At 41.4% G+C, this 20,753-nt stretch overlaps 1 protein-coding gene across 3 annotated transcripts in view; it reads left to right on the top strand.

Moving 5' to 3' along the window:
• Nucleotides 1-20,753, top strand: part of LOC131456297 (ELKS/Rab6-interacting/CAST family member 1-like) — a 101,918-nt gene that overhangs the window by 16,793 nt on the left and 64,372 nt on the right. For 2 of the 3 annotated variants that reach the window (XR_009239902.1, XM_058624524.1), the window contains exons 5-14: nt 6,989-7,245; nt 7,344-7,515; nt 9,566-9,640; nt 10,051-10,206; nt 11,294-11,386; nt 12,579-12,746; nt 12,845-13,012; nt 15,182-15,319; nt 16,772-16,912; nt 18,951-19,091. Coding sequence is in view for 2 of the 3 variants with exons in the window: in XM_058624524.1 (XP_058480507.1) it covers nt 6,989-7,245; nt 7,344-7,515; nt 9,566-9,640; nt 10,051-10,206; nt 11,294-11,386; nt 12,579-12,746; nt 12,845-13,012; nt 15,182-15,319; nt 16,772-16,912; nt 18,951-19,091 (1,509 nt within the window). In the remaining variant the exon portion in view is untranslated. The remainder of the gene's footprint in view (nt 1-6,988; nt 7,246-7,343; nt 7,516-9,565; nt 9,641-10,050; nt 10,207-11,293; nt 11,387-12,578; nt 12,747-12,844; nt 13,013-15,181; nt 15,320-16,771; nt 16,913-18,950; nt 19,092-20,753) is intronic. The other variant, XM_058624525.1, reaches the window with a different exon arrangement.

The following is a 20,753-nucleotide window of genomic DNA, read 5'->3' as shown; positions in this document are numbered from 1 at the left end:
TTTGAATCCAATAGTAACAGACACGGCCAGTTGTTTCCTCCGAGAGTTTTCCATTTACTATATAGAAAAAAAATAAATGTTGCCAGTGAGAGTTTTTGTGCCAGCTGGCTGCAAAAAATGCTTTGCCTGGCAATCCATATACTGGGAAGGAACCTGGAGGAAAAGGAGAGTGTGGAGAGTGCGTTAGTGTGTGTGTGTGTGTGTGGAGATGGATTGAGATGTAAAGATGTGTAAGGAAGGAGTAGATCGGTAGCATAGAGGATAGATCAAAGCTGGGGATGTGTGCCAGCAGGAGAGAGGAACGGAGAGGAGATGAATGGATGACTCAGGCGAGCTGAGCTGATGAAACGTAGAAGAATTGGAAAGACTGATTGACAGAGAGGAATGAGCAAAGGGGAAGAGTGTGCGTAAAACGAACTGATAGATGAAGGTGATTAAGTATGGAGAAGGGAAATGACTGGAGCCCAAGGGTGAATTACCGACACAATAACATGAGCTTCCAGTTACTCATTGTCTTTGCCAGCTGCTTCGTAATGTATATGTATTATCAACATACTATCTTCCGGTCTTAACCACAACAGGTCCAGGCAGGTAGCACATATGAAGCAGAGTTGTTTATCCTGTAACGTGAAGTGTGCAGCAGAATTGAGTTTTGAATTAGACCGGAATCACAGAAGGTGACGGGAGATGTTTCTTGTTTAAATGGTTGGATGTAAATCTCCTGAATGAGAGTTGGAGAGAGAAACACTGAGCACACACACAGACTGTCTTCCATAACTTAACTACTAATGTCCTCACCCTAACCCTACATACCTTATACTCTGACCATTCTCCTCCCACTCTCCTCTACCCTTACCCTAATCTACCCATGCGTCCATACTGTCCATCACTGCCTATCGTCAATGTAGAGTGTCCAATTAGTCTGTTTTTGGACTGTGGGAGGAAACAGGAGAACCCGGAGAAATCCCACGCACACACGGGGAGAACATGCAAACCCGGGCCTTGTTGTGTCCACCTTAAAATGTGCTAATTTACCCAATGGGGACTTGTTTTTTTCCCCATCAGGAAGACAACTCCCCGTAATGTAACTGTGTAAACAGATGTAGATTCCCACAGCATTAGTAATACCTGGAACACACACACACACACACACACACACCCTCACACACCCTCTCAAGGATCTCATTCAACATGTGCTGAGAGGGTGTGGATTGGTATCAGCATTAAAGTCTTGGTTCTCTTTGCAGCTTACTTGAGATGATGGATTGGCCAAGGTGTCTTTTTTTTTTTTAAGGATCTGTGAATATGAAGCAATCTGAAGCAAAAGCCCCAGTTTATTACCTTTGTAGGCATCGGTCTTATGTTATGTAACACTATTTCACTTTTAATTTCACTCAAACTATCTCAGTTTAAACACGGCATCATCGCATCACAAAATGGGTTGGTGGGTGTCCTATTTTGAGGTCACAGAAGTAGAAGGGAGGAAAACCTGTATAATGAGTGAAGTAAACAAAAAATAAAATCAGGAAATAAACATAGGTTATTTTGCTGCGTATTCAAATGACCATGTGACTGTATCTGACTGGATGATGTGATGCAGGTCACAGTAATCATATCACTGCTTCGTCTACCTGCTTCTCCTCCTCTTTCCATCCACTCCTGAGTCATTCTCTCTCTTTCTGTGTGTGTGCATAGTGATCATTTTTCCTTTCTTTTTTTGTAAATTTACCACAACTTTTCTCTGAATTTGTGTGTATGTGTGTGTGTGTGTGTCAGGTCTTCTATGTGTGTGTGTGTGTGTTTGTTTTTTTACACATGAATGCTCAGCAGAAACAGATGGTCCTCAAACATATGTGTTTGTTTAGTCAGGATGGAGTGAGAGAGAGAGAGAGAGATAGGTGAGAGGGAAAGAAGGAGAGAGGGATGGTTGGATGGAGGGAAGGTAAATACAGGGAATGATAGCGGGGGAGTAGATGGCAGATGATGAGAGGAGGAAAAAAAGGTAAATGGTGGTGAACAGAAAGAAAGAGAAGATTCATGGAGAGGTTTTTATCTGAAAAATAAGAGGAGGGAAAGGAAAAATTGAGGTTTCCACACTCCGGAGCCACATAAACCTGTGACGCCACTGCATCGGGAAAAAGAGGTGTCCCTTGTTTTTTACTGTTTTTCTTTTACAAAGGCACAGTGTTCCCTTTCCTGTGGGGAAAAAATAGAGAGATTTGAAAGTGAAAGGAAAGAGTCTGTGTTCCCCCCTCTTTGCCAACAAGGCTGTGATTTTCTTCTCTCCTTCCCTGACTTTTGCCACTTTCTCTCTCTCTCTCTCTCACTCTCACAGAGAGACAGCCTGTGGTTGTGCTGTGGTCGCCATGTCTTTCCTTATAAGGAGTGGGTTTGGGAAGAGTTGGTGAGGAATGAACAGAATTACAGCACAGTCACTCCCCTTTTCCTCTTATGCCCCCCCCCGTGCTTCTTGAAGGTCTGCGTCCCTGTGTATCTGTCTAAATAAATGTGACAGCCACAGATTTCATTCCTCCTCTTCCCTCCTCTCGCTCTTTAAACTCACCACTGACCCTGATGGTGCATCTCAAAGTCACTGGTTAGGGTCAACATTCTATTCTTGCCTTCTCTCTCCTCCTCCTCCACCTCCCCCTAGCTACATTTTATCTCGTTTGTTTTCATACTGTCTGATGCTATTTTCTCTCAGAGCTTGTTGTCCTTTTGGAAATTGAGGGGTTTTCAGTGTTTTTCTTTCTTTCTCATTATGTTCTTCAACCTCCATCTTTATTCTCAGAGAAAAGAGAGGGATGGAGAGTCGTGTTGATCTGCCTGTTGTCTTATTCCTTAGTGGGCGATGCTTTCAAACTGCTCGCAGAGATTTCACACACACTACTGCACACACACTGTAGCAACCCTCATGGTGTCTTCTCTGCACACGTGCGTAACTTTGCGTGCGGGCATTATTTTGTGCCCGTCATGTGTGTGTGTGTGTGTGTATATTGATGCGTTGAAACAGTGTGTGTCTTGTTTGTGAGCGTGACTCACCCCGGCGAGCACATAAAGAGCGAGGGATGAGACGGAGGAGGAGATAACAGAGAGATGGTTAATATTAAATGACAGATGAGCAGTGACCTCGGGGGGGGGGGGAGGAGGAGGAGGAGGATGAGGAGGAGTGGAAGGAAAAATTGTCACAATATTAACATGAACTTTCTGTCTTCTCGTCTCTTTGCTAACATACAGTATGGGTAATGATTATTATGTCTGATCATGAGTGATCACTGGGTTTGACAAAGGATTGTGTAATTATTTATCTGGGCAGCTGTCATGTTAATGAAGACATTACGATTGACAGAGTCTAATTTAGATCCTCATGATGAGGTCAGCTCAGAACTAGACAAGGTTGTACATGTAGTTTCTCCGTATATGTGCAATGCACGCTTGAGCTTCAAGCTGCTTCAACCTCTGCCTGGCTCTTCATCTCTATCTTTTGAACAGCTTTTGTCAACTCCACTGATACCTGCACAACTCTAACCTGATTGTCCCGCCATCCTTGCCGCTATTGGCTGGAGGATATAATAAACACACTGACCAGAAGCATGTGAAAAAGAGCAAAACCAAAGAATTAGAATCAGAAATATTTTTTATTGCCAGGTAAGTAATAAACATACAAGGAATTCTGTGTTTATAAGGGAGAAAACAGAAAGTACCAGCAAAGGCAAAGCGTCTCTGCAGCTAAAAACACCACACATTCAAAGTAGCAGGGAGGAAGTTTATTAAAAAAGCTAAATCATAATACATACAATAATGTGTCAACGCTACGGACACAAAATGTATGACAAGACAACATAATGAAACATAACTCCTTCATATTAAGGAATCACATACACATACAGTGCTGCTGTAACTGACATGTGTGTGTGTGTGTGTGTCTGTGTGTGCGCGTTTGGCTGAAAAGTGAGATTTTTGTCTGAATATTTTCCACTCATGTCTGGTCCTTCCACCAGATCTGGGGCAATGAAACAAGTTGTGGAAAGATTGTGAAAGCAGAATACAGTTTAAACGGATACTAGCATTACTCACGTATGACTCACTGAACTAGACCAGAGTCGGGCAAAAATACAGACTCAAACGAGGGTCAATTTGAGTTGTTTTTTGTTTTGTTTTTTTGGTGTAATCTGGTGTCACAGTTAAAGCTGTTACTTGTAGGTTAAACGTTACGAAGCGCTGTCCCCCTTCTGTTTATATGAGATAGCACAGAAGCAAGTTTGGATTAATATCAAACATTATTTATTAAACTGGTCGTTTAAGTCCACATAAATGCAGACATTGTAGTTTCCACATATGGGATTTGCAGTCGTTAAATTTAAGGAGGTGTCTCGCTGCTTTCTGTTCATATATTACACAGTTGTGTCATTTTAATCCACTTTGCTGCGACATAAATCTGTTAATGCATTCTCTCATTTTTACACGCAACTTCCCACCAAGAAAATATGAGCATTGCTGGGTGCAATTCAGGCGTTTTGGATTTCTTGTTGTAGTTTACTCTCGGTGAATGAATCTGTGCTTCTGAAGAAAACATCTGTAATCTTAAATTGTATTATTGTTTTCTTGCTTTTTAATGGTTTATATGTGCAAATATGCACTGGTATTAAAGTGTTTCTTTTGGATGACATTATTTTAGTTTTTTTGCATTGTGTGCAACTCACGATGTAATACTGAATATATGCATGGGTGCATATTTACAGTATGTGTGTGTGTTTCTGTGTGGATCAAAGGTGAAAGAGCCACAGACGACTCAGCAGAAACTGAGATGAAAAATATCACTCGTCCTGTGGTTCTTTCTCTGTCCTCCTCTTTTCAACACCCATTCAATTTGTGTCGGCTACAATTTGCACTCTGTTTTCTTTGCACTCTCACTCCATCCCTCCTTATCGCCCTCTTCTGTTTTTGTTTTCTCTGCTTTGCTGCCTTTTATATTCCATTCCTTCCTTTTCAGCTGGCCTGGTATTTCTCAGCTCTACATTCCAGCTGTGTGTGTGTGTGTTGGGCGGAGTGCTGATCGAGTGTGTTTCGGAATTCTTTATATGTAACCTTTTGAAGTTCTGTGCGTGTTTCCATTTGCTTGACTTCATGCTCACTGATTTGTATTTGTGTGAGCAAATCTACCGAGGCTGCTTATGTATGTGTGTGAGTTCATTTCTGCAGCTCTGACATATTTATCGACGCTTGATGGGATTGTGTGTGTGATTATTTCTTTGCCTGACTGATTGGAGTGTATGTAGGCGTGCATATGCATTTGTGTGTTATAATATTATACATTTACTATAATAGGCAAGAATGTTTATGCACATGTGTGTCTTATCTCCGACTTTCCCTTTGGCACAACACACAGTTACATATTTTTACATCTTTAAGATGATGAAGAAAACATTTGAGATTGTGTGCAAATTCTTGCATGTGTTCATCATTTGGGTGTGTCCGTTTTCTGCATGTCCATGGGAGGAGTTAGCATCGGCATGGAGACAGATAGACACACCGCAGAGGGAATATTTAAAAGAGAGAGGGGACATGCTGTCCGTCACTCTTTAGGGAAATCCTGGAAATGTCAGCTCGTTTGTGTGTGTGTCTGTGTGTGTGTACGGTATGTGCGACACACACAGTGATACATCGAGGACAGAAAAACCATATCCAAATCCAGTGAAAGTGCATTTGTCTCAGTAGACACACTGACATGTAGCAGAGTGATCAGGACAGTTTGTCTTATAGCATATAGTCCACTTGTAATCAATATCTTCTGTTGTGTATTTCTCCCCCTTCTTCCTTCTTTTTTCCTCAATATCTAAGAATTGGTTTTCTTCCCCTCCGAGCACATTTGTCTCTCTCCTTTTATTTATTTATTTTTTTCTCTCATGTCAGTGTTGATTAACGACATATAGCTGCACCTCTGCCTTCTCTAATCTCCTTTTATCTCCTGTTTACATCTACTCTTGTTCATGCTTCTCCCCCCTTTCACCATTTGCTATCTGTGTATATATATATATATATATATATTTTTCTGCATCTCTCTGTAAATACACTGTGCGACCTCTGTGAGGTTCAGGTTATGCATGATGCATTGTGACGCGGCCTCAGGACATTGTAGTGACATTGTACCCACGCTAGCACACACATACTGTAAACTTGTATGTTGTGTGACTCAGGCGTAGTGTCATAGTGTCGTGATACAAACCTGGCAACACTATTTTATAACACACTCACGCAACATTTTCAACCTATCAAAAAAGTCAAAAATGAAATGTTGTTAAGTTGTAGCCATATGTTACCGATCAGTGTCATATGTTATTGGGAGAAAAACTTGATTCTGAGATGCATCGAAAATCTGCCTTGAATGATTACGAATTGAAAAATCAATGCCACGGAATAGTCAAAGAGTCAATTAAACATTTATTAGGGTACTCACTGAAGAACACAAAACTAGCAGAGCTGTAAATATTGTTTAAGTCCATGATCGATTTTCTGTCAAAAATCAGCCATTTTTTATCCTTTTTCTTCACCTTTTCCACTCTTTTTTTAGACAGTTGGACTCTATGGTCGCATGTACTGCATCTCATCCAATAATTTAGTACTTTCACCATATTTTTCTGTCGAAAATACATATACACATACATATGTGGGTGCCAGACTGAATGAATTGTGTATTAAAGCTGCTATTAAAGGATGACTGTTGATTCTTTTCCCCGTTTCCTCAGAAATATGATGTTGCATTTGTATTAATAAAAGATAGTTAAGGTAAACACCTCTACCTGTTTGATTAGGGATCATGAAATGCACTGTTTTCAAAGATAATTGTGATTTATCAACATGCATTGATCGTTTTGTAATTTAAATGTAGCCCTCACACAATGAATTCAGGGTACGTAGGTTGACGTCTGACTTCATTTCACTCTCTCGCTTACATATAATAACTTTGAATTAATTTCTCTCTCTTTAGCATTTCCAGTGCACCATCCAGGCGTTACAGGATGAGCTCCGAATCCAGCGAGATCTCAACCAGCTCTTTCAGTCCGATTTCCCGGAGTCCGGGCACCTGGGAAACCAGGCCCTCCCCCTTCAGGAAATGACCGAGGAGAACTTCCTGCGTCTCCACAGCGAGTATGAGCGGCAGGTGAAAGAGCTCTTCCTCCTGAGGAAGACTGTGGAAGAGATGGAGCTAAGGATAGACACACAAAAACACACACTCACAGCCAGGTAAGGACACAGGGCCAGAGGTTTTGTTCTAGTGTGCACTGTATTATTAAATGTATTGCTACCCTTTTGCCTTCTATTTGCTTTTTATCCTGTAACAGGGATGAGTCAATAAAGAAATTACTGGAAATGCTGCAGAGTAAAGGCCTGTCGTCACGGGCAACCGAAGAAGACCATGAGCGCACGAGGAGACTGGCTGATGCTGAGATGACCATCCATCAACTGGAGGGCCTGCTGGAGCGGAAAGACAAAGAGGTGTTTCAACTCAGAGAGGTGTGTGTGTGTTCTTGTGTATTTGTTACCTCGTGATAAACATAAACATGGACCTGGTCAGGACCGGTAGTTCTTGTTGACACTAAAACATAGTCTTAATCTAATTTCTGAACTGCTTTAGGGCCCAGATGTGAATTGTGGTTAGATTATGGTTACGGTTAGTCATTCATTTGTTATGGTTAAGGTTAGGATTAGCACTTTGTTTAGACTGTCCGAATGAGTAGATGTCAGTGTGTGTGTGTTGTGTACACAGCCAGATGTGAGTGTACACAACTCAGTCTGTGTCGTATCTAGATTTCTAGGCCAGGCCCTTGGCAGTGTCCACTGCTGGCTCGCAAGTTAGATTTATTATAAGACAGAAACTTCAACACAAAATTCTTTGACTCTCCACTTCTGTCTCTTTTTTCTAAACATCACTATTCTCTTTTTTCTCTGCTGTTAAAACTCCCAGTTCAGTGTGTTTTATGTGTTATATAACAGCTCCCTCTAGTGGCGATATCTTGTTAGTAGACAGTAAATTATAACATTTTTTATAGGATTTTTGGTGACCAATAACCATTTTTAAAATTAATGAGTGAAAGTTTCTGATAGCCCAAAATAAATTGAAAGCTAAACGATTTAACAGGCACACAAAATAAAGTGAATTAAAGCAAAATCATTGACATTTACACATGAATCCTGCATTCATGCACGACAACATTGATGTGATTGAACACACTCTGCTTTTGATTCACAGAGTGCTGATTTTTACGACATGCTGTAAAATACAAATACACCGTGGCAGTAAATGTGACAGTGAAGATCATCCTGCCTTCACTGCTTCCGTTACCCTGAGCCAATCAGCTCTGAAATGAGGCTTTCACCACCAGCTCATATTTATCACCTCACCTCACAACAGTCTGTTGTTTTTTGTTTTTTGATCTGATCTAGACTGTTCTTCTGCACAACACACAACACTTTCGAGGAAATGACTCCAAAAAAAAAACCATGTTAATTTCAGTGTGTTTATGAGCCTTCACAGCACTCATACTTGTGCCTCAAGCCATTTGCAGCCAAGTTTCCCTTTCACGTACAGTACGTGTGTTGTCCTGCTTTCCCTGGCTCATGCATTAGCTGCCTTTGTGAACCTTGAGCTGTGTTTCCTCCAAAGAAAAGCAGTGATGCATACTCTGCCTCGACCTCGTCTCTGCTTTCATTCTCTCTCCCTCTCTCTCTCTGTCTCTTTCTCCCTGTCCTTCTTTATGTGCCGTTACATTTACCACTACACCCCCTGCGTCTTTACTGTCTCTTCATTTGATGAGTGAGATGTGATGTGGTAACAACAGCCAGACACAGAGAGAATTCTCTTGCATGTAGCTGACTTAATTACTGTAGTTGTAATCTAGATTTTGGATTATTTTTCGAGAATTCTTAGGAATTTTAGGAAGATAAATCTTCCAAATTTGTGTGACTTCAGGCTGTCAGATTTGAGACTGAAACAGTGTCAGCTTCTCTGGTAGCGTTTCTCACAGTTGTAAAGATGTGGGACGGGCGGATCGACCGGAGGAGGCTAAAAGGCGGCAGCTCAGCCAGAGGGAAACATTTCCGTCCTGCCACTCCCTCCATCCCAATCTCTCCCTCTTTCCCTGTTTCTCCCTCCATCCCAATTCCACCTCCTTTCCATTTATCTCCCCCCTTCCTGCCGTCTCCTCCTTTACGCCACTTCTCCCTCCGCTTCTCTCCCTCCTTTCCTGCGCCTTCCCCTCCTTCCCATCGCCACTCCATCAATTCCATGGTCCTGCCATCCTCCTGTCCTCCCCACTATCCCTCTTTTGTCATGACTTCCACGGTCCACCCTTCCCAAGAGCACTCCTTCCCTGCACCTGTTCCGCGGCCCACACCTGCCGTCCAGCCTTCCCTCCATTCCTTCCCGTCAGTTGCTGTCGCCTCCTCTCCTATTGCCTTCCGACCTTCCGCTCCCTTACTCAACCCCTCTCTCCATCCCTCTCTCCGTCCTTCTGCGCCACCGTCCCTGTCATCTGCTGACCATCGTGGTGTGTGTGTCTCTCAGGAGCTGCACAGGAGATATGAAGCAGCTCCAGAGTCAACGAAGACTAAGGCCCTGCAGACAGTCATTGAAATGAAGGTAAACATGTGCTGATAATTACTTCTATTTGGATACGCCACCTCAAAAATCCGCTATCATAAATATAAGCTATAATAATTTATATAATAAATGTATTTATAGTTATAAATTACATTTATTGTCGTGCATTGTAAGTGCTAACATTTTTGAATTTGTAAAAGATGCTCCACTTAATAACATGGTGTGTTTTTTCTATTTGTACATAGATGTTTATGATACAAATGAATCACGATTTTCCGCCAAACCTTTTTTTTTAAACTTTCTTTGACTCTATTCCCCAGCTTTGCTCATCATCTTTGAAATTTTTGAAATGCTATAAGAACCAGGCTTATTTTCTTTGTTACACTTCTGGCTGAGTAAGAGTCAGTCACACTCGCTCTTCTAATGCGAGCATGTTGATGTCCTGTCAGGATGCAAAGATCAGCTCACTGGAGCGTGGCATGAGGGAACTGGAGGAGGAAGTAAACATGCTCAAGTCCAACGGTGCTCTGAGCAGCGAGGAGAGGGAGGAGGAGATCAAACAGATGGAGGTCTACAGATCCCACTCCAAGTTCATGAAGAACAAGGTGACACATTCACACACACACACACACACACACACACACACTCACACACAGAAATATCTGCTTGTCTCATCATATTTTCACCTTGTGCTTTAAAAAAACTGTTGGAATCTCTGGCTTCCTGGAAAAATGACTCGACTGCTTTTGCCTACAATTGACAGATACAGCTTCAATGTCAATACTGCAGTAGTAGTAGAGTTTCTTTGGGAGTACACACCATCATTTCTGTCATGAGGGGAGTCGAGCATAATTTGGGAATTCATTTCTTCTCTGTTAGCAGTTTTTGTATCTCACATATGGAACATATTCCACATTTTACACTCTTACACTCTGTGATTGTTTATTCTCTGTGATGTTTATTGTTGTACACGAAAGGTCTTTTTGGTTTGTAAATGCTACACAGCACACAGTGTACATGACCAGCACCTTTAAGAAGCATGTGGACTTTCAGCAGGTGTTGATGAATCAACAGCTGCAACTACAGAGCTATGCTGGTTGCAAAAAGTTCCGTTTATTTAAATTCTGTTCCCATGTAGAGGAATATAGATGATAAAGCATGGCACATTTGAATGGACACCAGTGTGGCTGACAGCTGGTATGGTCCAATAGACTGGTTGCAGATGACGTCAATGATGCCCTCAATATGGCACTGGTCAAATCACAAATTTAGATTCTTATAGGTGACATCACTACTGGTTTCTACTTGGTTTCTGCAGCAGTTCAAACAGACCAGCCAGAGTGTGTGTGTTCCTGACTCTGCAGTCTTACCATTAGATGTCATTAATTCTTACCCACTGGACCTTTTCATGTTCTCACAGTCTGTATTATTTATTCCTGACACGCTCATATCAGTGAACATCATCTATAATATAGAAAGACTATAAGCATCTCTTAACTGACTCATGTTTCTCCATTAAGTTCAGTTCAGTGATGCAGGGCAGGATGTACAGCAGGTGGAATCCTTATTATTATTATTTCAGCATGTCAGGTGCTTGGATGTGCCATGCGTGTGTGTGTGTGTGTGGTTAGTGATCAGCGACTGTGGCTCCTGATGTGTTGTGGTCATGGTGACACCCTCCTCTTCTGCCAGGTTGAGCAGCTGAAGGAAGAGCTAACTCACAGCCAATCAGAGAAGGAGGAGCTAAGGCAACGAGCCAGTGAGCTTCAGCGGGAGGTGTCAGCAGTAAGAGACACACCCCTGTGTCTGTTCTTTCTTTCTTTCTTTCTTTCTTACTTCCTTCCTTCCTTCCAGGTTGACTGGCTAACAGCTGCAGCTTGAATAGACACCCACCAGAATGAATGTGTGAATATGTGCTCAGACAGCAGCAACTATGACTCTCAAACATCATCATTCATACAAAGTAGCTGAAGCAGAAACCGTTAATGCAGCAACTGTCGAATTTTTCATTTTCATTCATGGCTTATTGGAAGACGTGCTATCCAGAAAAGTTCCAAGTCACATCTCATCTGATTAATCTTGTCATCACCATGTAATAAAGACAATAATCTAAAATAATCTCTAAATTTATGGACGACTGTACTGCTTCCGACTATAAAACCAAGGTAAAACCTCCTCATAATATAGCAGTTAACCTTTGTGTTTATTCCCGGGGGTTTATGTTCACGTACTTTCTGTAATTAACGCTACTTTCTGTGAGTCACCAGACATAAAGTAATGGAGCTGTTCAAGCAATAAAATAGCATTTAATCATTCATTTTATTCTTTTCACATGTGCTTTTTCTACTCTAATGTCTTAGCACCTCTAAAATGATAGCGCTACAAACATGTATGATCGTTTACGGTCTAATTTAAGATACTTTCTGACAAGAATAGAAGGCTTTTAGCCTCCTTCCCTTTCTGTCTGTCACCAGTGGTTTTTGACAGTAATAGTTGTTGTAGCAGTCTGAGCTGTACAATTACTGACATCTAACTAAGACCCCAGTTGTGCTGTGCTTCACTGTGCTTCTCTTTAACCTGCTTGTTTTTTCCTCCTTGCATGAGATTCCTCTCAGTAAGTAGCTGGGATCTGATTTCTCAAGGGTTTTATAGGTCTGACTTTTGTGTGTGCTTCTATGTCAATTCACCGTTTTTGTAATGTCACAGTCATATTCATTTGCAAATATTCAGTCCATTACCCTTTCCAGTGCAAATTGCTCTCCGTCGGTTTTTAACACTTCACACGAGTTATGAAAACTATCTAAAAACGTAACTCTCAATGTTGAACGAGTGCGTATGTAGTAAAGGTTGTAATGTGCTTTAATACACTATATTCAAGCATGTAATCTTCTCTAACACACAATCAAAGGTCTCTCGTCTTGCCACCTACCATACTCTTCACGTCTTGTGGGTTTGTGTGTGTGTGTGTGTTCCTCAGATGGATCAGGCAAAGCAGGACCTGGGTCGTAAGGACAGCGAGCTGCTGGCTCTCAGGACCAAACTGGAGACTCTGAACAACCAGTTTTCTGACAGTAAGCAACACGTGGACGTCCTCAAAGAGTCGCTCACTGCTAAAGAACAGAGAGCTGCCATACTGCAGACGGAGGTACAGCCGTTCTGTTACTATGACGTCATCGCTGCAAAATACATGTTGGAACAGTTAGAAATAACCATCTGCATTTGTGTGTGTGTGTGTGTGCACAGGTGGACGCCTTACGCCTCCGACTGGAAGAAAAGGAGTCTCTCCTGTCCAAGAAGAGTCAGCAAATATCAGAGGTGTCAGAGGAGAAAAGCACTCAGCAGGGCGAGATCAGCGACCTCAAGGACATGCTGGACGTCAAGGAACGCAAAGTTAACGTCCTGCAGAAGAAGGTGAGTCAGCACCAACAACTAGTTGACTTTCCAGAGTCGAATGAAGGTATTTTATTAGCTTTTGAGACCTGAGCTATTCACAGCAAGAATTACTCTCTCTTCTGCACTCTTTCATACTGACAGAAATCTGCTTGTTCTGAGATTAACCACTAGATGGGGCTGTAAGACAGTGTTGAGATCAGGAGCTAAAGCAGAGCCGACCTGCAGGGAGAGACAAGTGAGCGGGTCACATACACGCCGTGCATTCACATTAGACATTAGATGTACAGTTGTTTACTGTAGGTTTTTCAGCATGTGTGTGAGTATCTCTGCAGAAATGCTGTCAGATAGAACGATAGGGTATTGTAGTGGATTTGAAGGGATGGATATAGTGCAAAACAATAACACGTAACACATGCCATATACAGTATATACATTTTTGCCTCGTACCCCTCCATCTTTCCCCTCTCCCTCCAGTCGCCCCATTTAGTGAAAATACCATGGAAATGGAGAGTGTGTGGAGGTAATTGATTGAGACAATCAAGCAGACATAAAGCAAGAAGGGGGAGGAGAGATGCATACTAATGAGCTGCTCTTGTTCAATAAATGATGACCTTTGCTGTCTTCAAACGCTGTGCCAGTAGAGAAGACAGTCCAGTGTCTGCGAAGGAGACAGAGCTGCTGCTGACTCCTCCTTTTATATAATTTGTGCTGTTGATTTGCTCATTTCTCTATTTCATCATGTGGAAAAACTAAAAATATCCATTGTCCACCTCTCCTTTCCTCCCCATGGTTTCATCTGTCACTCTTTGTTAGAAATGAAGGAAATTACCTGAGTGCTATGACAATTAATGTCCCCATCATCCTCCTTTTCTTTGTTGTTCAATGTAATTTTCTGTTTTATGTGTGGAACATCGTGAAAGGAGGCGTCGGGCAGATTTGGCTTTGTTAACGTACTCCAGTTCATTATCACAGATGATTTTGAGCCTGAAATAGGACAGGACAGATGCTGTGCATGTGTGTGCGTGCACATGCACGTGTCAGCCATCCAGCAGTTGTCAGATTCAGGAAGTGCAGACAGGATCAAAGAGTCTCACTGCGTCTTGTGTGTGTGTGTGTGTGTGTGTGAGTGAGACAGAGAGAGTAAGAGAGAGGGAGAAAGAAAGAGAAAGAGAGGGGAAGGTGTCAGTCAAGCTGTCAGGTCAATAGATTAATGAGGCGCTTGAAACGTTTTACCGTATGAACACACACACACATACACTCTTTCTGCTGTACTGTAAATGTGTGTGTGTTGGCTGCAGTGGAGTCAAAGGTTGCATACCAATCTGACTTTCATTTTTTTCGTGACAGGTTGTCAATCGCTTGTCTTCCTTTCTATCTGGCAGGAAAGAGAAACAGAGAGACAAAGAGACGGAGAGAGAGATTTTTCAATTTGACCAGTTTCCCTCATAATAACACATTACATCAACTCTCCCATCTCCTCGTTTCTACTGAATGCATCTTTTTCCTGCGCTTTTCGACCTCTTGTTCCATCTGTATTTTAATGAACACACACACACACATACATCGTAGGCTCAGAGTGAGTCCTTGACTTGTTTCTGCTGGTTTTGTGTTTTAACAGAAAATTCATCTGCTAACAAATCACTGTGAAGGGAAGCTGGATGAGAGATGGAGAAGGGGAGGAAAAGGTGTAGGTTAGGGAGAGTATGGATTTAGGAGTATGGAGTAAAGTTGGGGAAGCTGCACTTCTCATTCTTCATTCGTCTTAGTAAATCTCCAGATAGAATAAACTTGGCACCCATTTTACAAGAATCTGCTGCTTGTGGTTAAGAAAAAATGAGGCGGACTGTGTTTCTTTTTAATGGGAAGAGTAATTTGCTACAAAGTACATTGTCGAGGAAAAATAGGACAGACACTGTGGAAAGGAAATGTGGACGACAGGTGAAAAAATAGCATTTTAAATGATCACAGATCTGCAAGGGTCCTATTGAAATTGTGTGACTTTAATATCTTTCCTTATTCATATACAGCATATGCAGTTGAATTAGTAGTTTTGTCATCAATAACTACTTTAATATCAGTGATGTTAACTTTCAAAAATGTATTAGAGTACGTGCTGTTTGGAAATCCACTTTTGTCTGGGCCGATGTACAAGAGACAAACATGTTTTGTCCCCTCTTCTCTCTGCAGATAGAGAACCTCCAGGATCAGCTGAGGGATAAAGAGAAACAGCTCGGTGGTCTGAAAGACAGAGTCAAGTCTTTACAGACGGACACGTCTAACACTGACACAGCACTGGGAACACTGGAGGAGGCTCTGGCTGAGAAGGTAAACACTACCAAATATACCCCTAATACCCCTCAGCACAGATACCTGCTCTGCACTGCTTCACTACTGGTGCGTAAAAGAAAGGATGGATTAAATGCTGAGGTTGAATTCCAAAAATTCTTTTTTCAGATTCTATCCATATCTATATTTTAAGGTTACGTAATTCCATTGTACATGTGCGGTAACAGTTAAAATCTGTCTGCCTATCTACTTTCAGTTAACATAGTCAGGGAACAGTACTGAAGCAGCTGTTCATGGGAATTAAACCATCACTTGCCTGTTTTTTTATTCGCCAGGCTGCTTTAAGTAAAGCTTAAACCCTTTAACGTTTTAAATGACAACACATTTTCGGAATGTTCTGCACAATTGTTACTAACTCTAACTCTCTCACCCTCACACACACACACACGTAAAGGAAGTGGGGATATTAATTGTCCAGCGGTGACTAATATTCAGGGTGTCCACTAGATGTGTGAGTGTTGGCAGGACGATGTAGCCGACAACTCCTGCTTCACTCAAATCACTTTTAACAGGCTTTTTCATCACTTCATTTTCTTTGTTCTGCTTCTTTTGGACGTCTCTCCTTCCTGCTTTCATGCTTTCGATCGCTCAACCTCATTTTAAATAATTTCCTCTGTGACCCCGCGCCGTGCACGCTGTTTTTCATTTTATTACGTTTCAAAGCAAACATTTTACGCTCCAGTGTCAAACATCCTGTTTTAGTTTCAAGCTACTTAATGATAATTGCTTGGTTTTGTGCTTTGTCATCGCATACAGTACAAACAACCCCCGTATGTTTCCTATCATATATCATTTGTTTTATTTTTGGACAGAAAAATTAGTCTGAATTTGTTGAATGTTATTCAAGTGAACCTTATACTGTATGTCACGCGCTAATTTACTTACAGAGTATTTTATTTGACTGTACTTGTGAAGACTCTTTGCCATAGTCTTAACCTGATCACACACATACTACATGTCAAACTCAAAGTCTCACACAAACCGTAAAACCCAATTAAATATCCTCACTTTCCAAAAATGTCACTCAGAGCCGCCAGCGTGCGCTCGTCTTTTGTGCGAGTGAACTTTTGAACTTCTTCCTGAACTGGCTGCTGTGTTGTTCTGTAGCTGGTACACGTCTGTAGTGTTTTAGTGGCTGTAAATTTTACATCTTGAGCCAGACTGTGTCTGAAAATCACTGTTGGCTGTTAGATCCTGTCAAAGCTGCCATGTACATAAAGTTTAATGTGAGCGTTATTGGTACAGAAACTTGATATTGAGTGACTGTGAGTGACTGCTGGAGTCAAAGAGGTGATTTTAATTCTCCCGTCTGCTTCTCTCTTTCCATCACTCCTCCTTCTCTCTTCTTTTGACCCTTTCTTTCCTCCTGACTCCAATCCCTCCGTCGTCTCCTCATTCTCCTCTTTGTTCTCGTCTCTCTCTCTCATTCAGGAGCGAATCATTGAGCGCTTGAAGGAGCAGCGAGAGAGGGAGGAGAGAGAAAAGGGAGAGGAGATGGAGTCCAGCAAGAAGGAGCTGAGGGAGTTGAGGCAGAAGGTTTCTCAGCTGCAGGCTGACCTGGCTGACCGTGAGGTTGAAAAGACACACAGACACACACATACACACACATACACACACACCCACATCCATATCTGTGCTATTTATCAGAAGAACACACATTCTATTTGTCTCTGTCAGGGAGACATGATTGAGTTATCACTGTAGAGAAGACCTTGAATCCTCCCAGGGTCCCCGCGCTGAAGGACAACTGTGATAAAATAGTCACGTCTCCTTGACAACGATATGCAAAACTCATAACCAGTGGAAACAGTGATGGGAGACGAGTTGTTCTTGCTCTAAAACCCACATGATTCATCACAAACCGCACTGCTAAAGCAGAGATGCCGAGACGGGGGAATGACAAAGCCTTTTTGAGAGGCTGTCCTCTCCCATTTTTCTCCACGCTGCAGTTTGACGGCAGCGAAATTGACCATGTAACAAAAAAAATAATAATTAAGGAAATATGTGTTTTTTTTAATGTGATTCATGTAAAAAACAGCAATCTTTAGCATTAAGAAATGGTTACTGCAATCACAGTCACAAAACATGGCAATAATAAGAAATACTCAGTTACACTGTTCTCATGCACGAACATATACACATTCATACATAGATGTCACACCATCTTTATATTTTCATAAATATTGACCTGTGACAGTTCAATATTGTCCACAGGAGTGTGGAAATCAAAGTTATACATGGCAACAAATGAGTTTGTTAGGTAAATTTGGCTGAAGTTCCCTGTGTTTTTTGGGTTTTATGTAAGCGAGGTACAAAGGCTGTTTGGATCTGGTATTGTTCAATATTTCTGACTCTAGCAGTGAGATCCTGTGTGCTATGAGCTGCGTTATTGGGTGGGTGGTGATGGGTGGAGCAACAGACCAAAACCATAAAAAACCAAATAAACACATTTCCTCAATCTCTGATGAGACATCGTGCTCATTTTATGTCTTACATCTTTAAATCACAGGAAAAAGCAGGTGTTCGCCTGGTGTTTAGAGGTTCAGTAGTCTAGTTTTTTTTTTACAAAAGATGATTCATTAATTATCTAAAGATAATTTCATTCATACATATAGAACCAAGCTAGCTATAGCCTTTTCTTTTCAGTGCTAATGCTAAGTCGAGCTAATCACCTGCTGGACTCTAGCTTCTTAAAAAGCCTCAGGGAAAAATCCCTTTTGCCTTTTTTTGTGATTGCTCAGCAAGTGTTCACGATTTTTTTTTTTTTGGTCATAAAACCCGTTCCTCCCCAGTGTTATAAATTCAGAAAAAAAAGCCTAAGGAGAAGCAAAAGAAAAAAACCATTCGTCTCTGCACTGCTAAACACAGATGTGCGGTCTGTCTGACAACAACAATATATATGCCTACCTAAATATAATCGCAGCAGTTAGCAGCAAGGTCTCTCTGACCAAAGCCCAGTCAAACATGATGATCCATAGTCCGGAGTTGGTATTGTCAGTCAAGGGTAAAATTACATGTCTGAGTGTCTGCCGGTTTCTCTTTCACTGCCCCTACCAAAAGAGGAAAAGACCAGAAAAGAAAGGCAGTGAGAGACTGCAGGGATGGAGGAATGAAGCTGAACAAGTGAGGAAAAGAGACAGGTCATGGGAAAAACTTCAGGAGAACCAGTGACAGAATTGGTATCCCAGCTGTTCTATTCCAGTTTATTACAACTTGAATTGAATTATTAATGCTGCCGTTCATGTGATAACTGTCAATTATACTGTACTGCAATGCAAAAGCTATCCTAACTGAGTGAGGCAGATATGTTGCAGCAACAGTGATGATTTCAGGACAGTTTCCTGGTTCAACTATGATGGTAAAACCTGCAAATTAACCTTTATAACAACACTCCTCATGTACATGTACCTTCTGGTGGTTGTCACGTAATAGAGTGGTGAAGAATAATTACTGTGGTTAATACAAGGTTGTCTTAAAGCAGAGGAAAATAAGACCAGCGTAAAAATAATAAACTACAGTTATCCTTGAACGAGGGGCTACTGACAACACTGGTTGTGGTATTCACTTCCTTCACCTGTGTTTTCATTTCTCCCCCCCCCCCTCCCCCAAGACAACGGTATTGGACCTGAAGGAGAAGGCGTCATCGCTGGCTTCCTCCACTCTGAAGAAGGACAACAGGCTGAAGAGTCTGGAGATCAGTCTGGAGCAGAAGAGGGAGGAGTGTGTCAAACTGGAGAACCAGGTTAAAAAGGTAAGAATGAGAGGAGGTTATTAAAGCATCAAAACGAGATGCTTTCACATAATTAGCACCTGTCTTTGACTGAGCATTTAACTCTGTATACCCCTCGCTGTTTTTAATTCACTCCTAAAATCTCTTAAAGATGGCTTTTTAGTGATTCTACTACACCTGCTACCTAATGCTTCAACTTTCTTGTTCCATCTGTATTTTTCTTCATTTTTATTGCTTCTTTCTGTTCCCTCTGTTTTGAATTTTTGGTTTTAAACATTGCACGGCACCTATAACCATATTTTGAAAGGTGCTATGTAAATAAAGCTTATTGTCAATATTAATACGATCAATGTAGGTCCTGATAGGTGCAGACAAGATTGAGTTGAACATCACTCATCATTATGTGACTCTGTGGAGGAAATAAAACACTGTACAGACAGTGCAGACAATACTGTACAGGTGAAAAGCACAACTGAAGAGAAGAAGGGAGTTTTAAACTTAATAACATCTCACTCTCTTGTTCTCTGTGTGTGTGTGTGTGTGTGGGTGTGTGTGCATGTGCGTGTTTTCATATCACATATTCTCCCCCACACAGCAGCCCCTGAAATGGTGTGTGTGACGGCTCGCTGACAGCCGTACAGTCATTTTCACGGAGCGGAGAAGACAGCAGCTCCACCACACCCTCAAATTTGTATGTCGGGGGTGTGTGTGTGTGTGTGTGTGTGTGTGTGTGTGTGAGAGAGAGAGTGAGAATGTGTATGAAGGTGTCAGTGAGTCTCTGCTATTTTTCTTATTTTATCTTAGTTTATTTCTCAGTCTCTTTCTGTTACCATAGATGGGGGGAAAAAGACTAAATAAATTGTGTCTGTGTGCGCAAGCTGATTGACATTGTGTCTACGACATTGTGTGTGTGTGTGATGTTTCTTTTTATCCTTTTTTTTTATTTGCCTTTCTTTCCTCCACTGTTCTCCTCCACCCAGATCTTTTTTCAGTCAGACACCCAAACATTTCCTCTCCACAGAAGAACCTGTAAAAACTGTTGTGCACTTCCAAAACTAATAGGGTTTATACATTGTGAGACCAAGAGATGTGCACACACACACACACACAAATTCAATCTGTCCCAAGAGCAACATCTGCTTCTGGGAAACACATACAGCTGTTCTAACCTTTAAGCTGCTTTTAACTTGTTTTTTTTTCCTTCTTTTGTTTGATTTTATTTCTTTCTTTTTCTCATTTTCTGCCTCTTCTGCAAAGCTGCGGTGAGCAGAAGAGAACGACGCCAACCTTCCCCTTTTGCTTGACTTACCCTCTTAACATTAATCTGCATAATATGGGTTTATAAGTCATGTGCTTACATATTAACACACCTTATACAGTGCATATTTATAACTCAACTCTCATACGGTGACTTATAATAAAGCTGTTTACATTCCCATTAGCCGATTACTGATTTTTAAAAGTGATTAATATGTGATTGTTAGCATATCAGCGATCTCTCTTCATTAAAGTGAATACATGTGCGTTCAAACAGCATCAAAGGAGCCCTATTTCTATATATAATACATGAAAATCCTGTTTTCATCAGCAAGCCTTAATATTGCCGCCATCATTTTCTTTTGATATTAATCACAACTAATGAGGCCACATTATGTTTCAGCATTGCTTTTTAAAAACACATTA

The sequence above is a fragment of the Solea solea genome, chromosome 3, assembly GCF_958295425.1.
Source record: "Solea solea chromosome 3, fSolSol10.1, whole genome shotgun sequence".
NCBI lineage: Eukaryota > Metazoa > Chordata > Actinopteri > Pleuronectiformes > Soleidae > Solea > Solea solea.
Note: the sequence above shows the minus strand (reverse complement) of the source record. Positions and strands in the feature narration are given on the sequence as shown.